This window comes from Vipera ursinii (assembly GCF_947247035.1).
Source record: "Vipera ursinii genome assembly, chromosome: 15".
Classification (NCBI taxonomy): Eukaryota; Metazoa; Chordata; class Lepidosauria; order Squamata; family Viperidae; genus Vipera; species Vipera ursinii.
This window is the reverse complement of record NC_139528.1, coordinates 7,180,952-7,186,951: the sequence shown is the minus strand read 5'-3', so window position 1 is coordinate 7,186,951 and position 6,000 is coordinate 7,180,952. Positions and strand designations below refer to the sequence as shown.

At 49.3% G+C, this 6,000-nt stretch overlaps 1 protein-coding gene across 5 annotated transcripts in view; it reads left to right on the top strand.

Annotated features, from left to right (window-relative positions):
* Window positions 1-427: 427 nt before the first annotated feature.
* The window catches only part of LOC310647174 (pre-mRNA-processing factor 39-like), a 27,039-nt gene continuing 21,466 nt past the window's right edge, over window positions 428-6,000 (top strand). For all 5 annotated transcript variants that reach the window (XR_014493835.1, XM_083374200.1, XM_083374201.1 and 2 more), the window contains exons 1-3: window positions 428-619; window positions 2,679-2,989; window positions 4,905-5,030. Coding sequence is in view for 4 of the 5 variants with exons in the window: in XM_083374200.1 (XP_083230326.1) it covers window positions 535-619; window positions 2,679-2,989; window positions 4,905-5,030 (522 nt within the window). In the remaining variant the exon portion in view is untranslated. The remainder of the gene's footprint in view (window positions 620-2,678; window positions 2,990-4,904; window positions 5,031-6,000) is intronic.

Sequence of the window (6,000 nt, the reverse complement as noted above, 5' to 3'; positions counted from 1 at the left end):
TTGCCAACATGCTCCCAAGAAGACGGAATACCTGCTTGATTAAACGCAACTTTTGGGACCCAATAATTGATTACATTTTATGCTGCCCCATTTTCGGTGACTCTGTGCTGTTTTGCCTTACGCATACTAAAGAAAAAAAGTCATTTAATTCAATCGCATCTGCTCCAAACCCCTACATTTCTCCACGGCCTTCCAAGGAGAGCCTTTTACTTCCACGGGGCTGAGCAAGCAACGAAACAAAACCAGCTGGAATTTTAACTTTTCCACCATTCTGAGACATCCCATCTAGGGGAGAAGAGAGCGGCCGCTCTTGCGTCCCTCTCTATGGTTTCCCCCCCCCCACCACTCCGGAAACCTACCTCTCTATCCTTCCCTTCTCTATGGGAGCTGCCTCTAAAGCTTCCCGCCCATTCGCCAGGAGGACACATCTTCCTGCCCGGCATATCCGGGTCATTGCGGCCGCGCAGGCGCAGTGTGACCTCGCCGGACCCCCCGCGACGAGGATCCGTGAGGGAGTCGGCGGCTGCGGCGAATATGGCGGAGGAAGCGGAGGAGGCGCCGGCTACCCTGGGCCCTGCCGCGGCGGAAGGCCTCGAAGAGCTCCCGGGGGCAGAAGCCGGTGAGAGGGACACCCGGGGCGGGTGGAAACAGGAGTCTCCGAGGCCGGAGGAAGGATGGGCGCGGGGTGGGGGGGCTCCCCGGGTCGCTCTAGGCGGTCTAGGGAGACTCAGGGGGGGCTGGAGGGCCTGGATCCGGCTTTAGCAGGAAAAACGGCACTTCCCGAACCTGGGTGTAGGGTAGACAGCTCCTGCACAGGGAGGCTCTCTTCTCAGCTGTCGTGGATCCGGGCCCTGCATGGCTCCAGCTGTCAGTCAGAATAGAATGGAGTGGAATGGGAGAGGGATAGAATAGAATAGAGAGGGAGGAGTAGAGAGGAGAGAAGAGAAGAGGAATGGGAAAGGAATAGAATAGAGGAGAGAATAGAATAGGAATAGAATAGAGAGGAGAGGAGAATAGAGAAGAATAGGAATGGAATAGGAGCAGAATAGAGGAGAGGATAGAAATAGAATAGAGGTGAGAAGAGAATGGAATAGAATAGGAGAGAGGAGAGGAGAATAGAGAAGAGAAGAGGAATGGAAAAGGAATAGAATAGAGGAGAGAATAGAATAGAAATAGAATAGAGGAGAGAATAGAATAGAATAGGAATAGAATAGAGAGGAGAGGAGAATAGAGAAGAATAGGAATGGAATAGGAGCAGAATAGAGGAGAGGATAGAAATAGAATAGAGGTGAGAAGAGAATGGAATAGAATAGGAGAGAGGAGAGGAGAATAGAGAAGAGAAGAGGAATGGAAAAGGAATAGAATAGAGGAGAGAAGAGAATAGAAATAGAATAGAGGAGAGAATAGAATAGAATAGGAATAGAATAGAGAGGAGAGGAGAATAGAGAAGAATAGGAATGGAATAGGAGCAGAATAGAGGAGAGGGTAGAAATAGAATAGAGGTGAGAAGAGAATGGAATAGAATAGGAGAGAGGAGAAGAGAAGAGAAGAGAAGAGAGAAGAGAATAGGAATGGAATAGGAATAGAATAGAGGAGGGAATGGAATAGAAATAGAAGAGAATAGAGAAGAGAATGGAATAGATTAGAGAGAGAGAAGAGGAGAATAGAGAAGATTCAGAATAGGAATGGAATAGAGGAGAGAATAGAAATAGAATAGAGGTGAGAAGAGAATGGAATAGAATAGGAATAGAATAGGAGAGAGGAGAGGAGAAGAGAGAAGAGAATAGGAATGGAATAGGAATAGAATAGAGGAGAGAATAGAGAATGGAATAGAATAGGAATAGAATAGGAGAGAGGAGAGGAGAAGAGAGAAGAGAATAGGAATGGAATAGGAATAGAATAGAGGAGAGAATAGAGAATGGAATAGGAATAGAATAGAGGAGAGAATAGAACAGAAATAGAATAGAAAATGGAATAGGAATAGAATAAGAATAGAAATAGAATAGCGTTGAGCAAAAGTCCCCAACCCCCGGTCCATGGACCGGTACCGGGCTGTGGCATGCCAGCAACCATTCCACACAAAACAAGCAAAGCCCCATCTGGTCCGTGGAACCGGTCCCTGATGCCCAAAAAGTTGGGGACCTCTGGAATAGAGGAGAGAATAGAGAAGAGAAGAGGAATAGACTAGAACAGAACCTTGGAGGTCTTCTAGTCCAGCCCCCTACCAAGAGGGTCTCCTTAGATGATCTTGGGGGGGGGGGTGTCATACAATGGGAGGTGAGGGAGGCACGCAAATTAAACAGGAAAAAACAAATTAAATACGGAACGTGTCTTTGTGAACAGGAGACATTGCTGGGTCTTATTCAGTTGTCATTGAGGTGCTTCAGGAAGGGCTCAGGACCCTTCCAGGGTCTTTTAACCAAAGAGTATCTTATTTCCTTCCGGGCACAACTATATGTGTAGCCAAGTCCATCTGTTCAGTTTATTTGTTTGGATTTTTATTCTGCCTTTGTTCCCTCATCTATAAGCCATTCGAGCCAGCGAACCTATTGTAAATTAAGGAACTAGCTCTATAGAAAGCTATCCTCAACCTGGGAGGAAGCCCAGGGTGCAGAACTAACCAACAAGTAAATGAAAATTGATACTGGGAAGCTTTTAATTTCTTCCTGAATCTGCAGGCGTTGACCAAGAGGTGCTTCTGAATCAGGAGAGTAATGGCCCTCCCAAGCCAGACGAGGCCATGCCGGTGGAAGAGGTCAACGGGGTCAGTCTGGAAGACAACACGGCAGCCCTGCAGGCCGAGCCAGCCAGTGAGGAAGTCCCTCAGCCTCCTGGTCCAGATGTAGGGATGCTGATGGCCTTGAGCCAGCCCATGGAGGATCTCTCCATCACCTACCCTCTGGAATTTGAGCGGTACTGGAGAGCAACTCAAGAAAACCCCCTGGACTTCACTGCATGGACCGAATTGTTGCAATATGTGGAACAGGAGGTAGGAGCGTGTCCAAAGCTATGAACTGATTGGTGGGGGCTTAGCAAGATGGGCCTCAGCCCAACCACGGTTAGCGTATTCCGTCAGCCATGGTGGAAGATACCTTGGCTTAGTTGATGATCACACTAGATCAAATTGTGTAACAGAATGAGAGGCTGGAGAAGAGTGTGTGTGTGTGTTTGTGAGGGGGAATGTCAACAATCACACCGCAGCTTCTCAGCGAGGAGACAGTACATCCCAAAGAGAAGCCCAGGAAAAAAAAGACTCCGTAGTCCTAAACTGGAGTGGCAGAGAAGAGCAAGAAAGATGACTAGGGGGATGGAGGCTAAAACATACAAAGAACGGTTGCAGGAATTGGGAATGGCTAGTCTAGTGAAAAGAAGGACTAAAGGCGACACGATAACAGTCTTCTAATATTTGAGGGGTGGGCACAAAGAAGAGGGGGGTCAACCTGTTCTCCCAAGCACCTGAAGGGCAAAACAAGAAGCAGTGGATATCAACTCATCAGGGAGAGAACTAACCTACAACTAAAGAGATATTTCCTAATAGTGAGAACAGTTGACCAGCGGAACAGCTGGCCTCCAGATGTTGTGGGTGCTCTTATCACTGGAGGTTTTCAAGAAGAGACTGGACAGCTGTTTGTCTGGAATGGCATAGGCCAGGGGTGTCAAACTCAATTTCATTGAGGGCCGCATCAGCATTGCGGTTGCCCTCGGGGGGCCAGGTGGGTATGGCCAGGGTGAGCGCGGCCTACTGGGTGGGCATGGCTGGAGTATGTATGCCCTACTGGGTGGGCGTGGCCAGCTCTACATCGTTTGCATCAAGGGTGCCTATGGGGGCCTGGGCAGGAGTGGGACAGATCTGAGGGTCTCTGGCAGAAGGAGATGGGACCGGGGCAAGTGCCAAGGCAGCGGGGGGGGGGGCATTCCCTCACTGTTTCCAGGATGGCTTTGCGGGCCACATTAAACCACTTCGTGGGCCAGATCTGGCCCCCGGGCCTTGTGTTTGACATGTCTGGCATAGGCTGTCTTGCTTGAGCAGGGGGTTGGAATTGAAGACCTCCAAGGTCCCTTTCAGCTCTATTCTGATTGATTGATTGATTGATTGATTGATGGCATCGGGCTTGGGGATCCGACGAAAGTGTGGAGCCTGTTAAATAGCTGTTAAGTTTAAGGTTGGACTAGAAGACCTCCACAGTCCCTTCCGACTCTTGTTATTTTGTTATTCTAGAGGGGGGGGGATTGAAGGTAGCCACACCCTAGAACAGACATGTCAAACTTGCGACGTCACACAACCTATTGGGACAGTTTTGCCATTGCCGGCAATAGGGTGGGCGCGGCTTCCGGATGACGTGTCCGGCCCAAGGGTCGGCAGTTTGGCACCCGTGCCCTAGCACCTCTCAGGATACATCTAATGGGTTAGAAGGTTATACGTTTACTCCGGTCAGATTCTGCCCATCAGATTAAGCAAATGAAGAATTTGACTCAATTGGATTTCACTGAGACGTCTTTGTGCTTGGGCCTGACAGCCACCAAACAAGTGGGAGTTACGATCAGACCTCATAGAGTCATGTGATCATGATTTGTGACATTCCCTGGCAGCTTCCCGCGGAGTCAGTGGGGAAGCCAGCGGGAAGTTAATGGTCATGAACGCAGCAGGTACTTGCTGGCGCTGTCGTTACTGAGGCATTGACATCACTAAATGGAGCCTCTGGTCCAAAATTAGCTTTGTCAAACGAGGACTAGCAGTAATGCTAAACCAGAGTTGGCTTAATTCATGGCTTATTAATTCATGAGGCTGCCTTTTGGCTCCTCTTCTGTCTTCGTTTCTTGCGCTGCCTTTGCACTTTTGCAACGTTTGGTCTTTCCCTGGCTCCCTCTCAACACCATCCCAGCTTTTCTCTCTGTCCTTGCAGAATCACATCTACGCAGCGCGCAAAGCTTTCGATAACTTCTTCCTGAGGTACCCTTACTGCTACGGCTACTGGAAGAAGTACGCAGACATGGAACGACGCTTTGACTTCATCAAGGAGACTGAGGAGGTACCCCGGTAGCAGTGGAGATTGCGCGCAGCACATCCCTGTCCTGGCCCACCAAGGGCAGGTGGCAGAATGCCCTGTATTAGAACTGGGGGGCCCAACTCAATGAGACAGATTTTGAAAAATCAAACAAGAAGACCTGAGCCTGTGTTACGGAGCGCGCTTAGATACATGGGCGGGGGGTTTCTTGGCATATACCAGGAGTAGGCAACCTTGGCTCTTTTATGACTGGTGGACTTCAACTCCCAGAATTCCTCAGCCAGCATGGGGGAACTATGGCTCCTTCATGACTCGGGGACTTCAACTCCCAGAATTCCTGAGCCAGCATGGCTCAGCTTGGAAACCTCTCCCTTTCCCTTCAGCATGGCTAGCTCAGGAATTCTGGGAGTTGGAGTCCACAAGTCATAAAAGAGCCAAGGTTGCCTACCCTTGGCATATATACAATAGCGGGTTTGAATGTGAAGTGGAAACCTCTCAGTTTACCTCTGGAGAAATCTTTCTCGACCTTAGCAACTTTGAGATGGGTGGGCTTTAATTCCCCAGCCAGCATATCTTAAGTCAGGTGGTCTTCAATTCCCAGAATCCCAGCCAGCATGCTGTGAGAAGGGTAGATTTCAACGCCCAGAATTCCCCAGCCAGCATGCTTTTATAAGAGGGGTGGGCTTCAACGCCCAGAATTCCCCAGCCAGCATATCTTAAGCCAGGTGGACGTCAACTCCCAGAATTTCCCAGGTAGCGTGGTTTAAGAGGGTGGGCTTCAATTCCCAGAATTCCCCAGCCAGAAGTAACTGGCTGGGGAACTCCGGAAGTTGAAGTCCACCCATCTTAAAGTGACCAAGGTTGTGAAACGCTGCTCTGGAGTAGAGCCCTAGTAACGAAGCCAGGGTGCCTGTGGGCACGGCCGTGGTGGGTAATGGAACAGGATCTTGTAGATAGAGAATTCCAAAGCTAGGGAAAAATAACATTTCTTCCC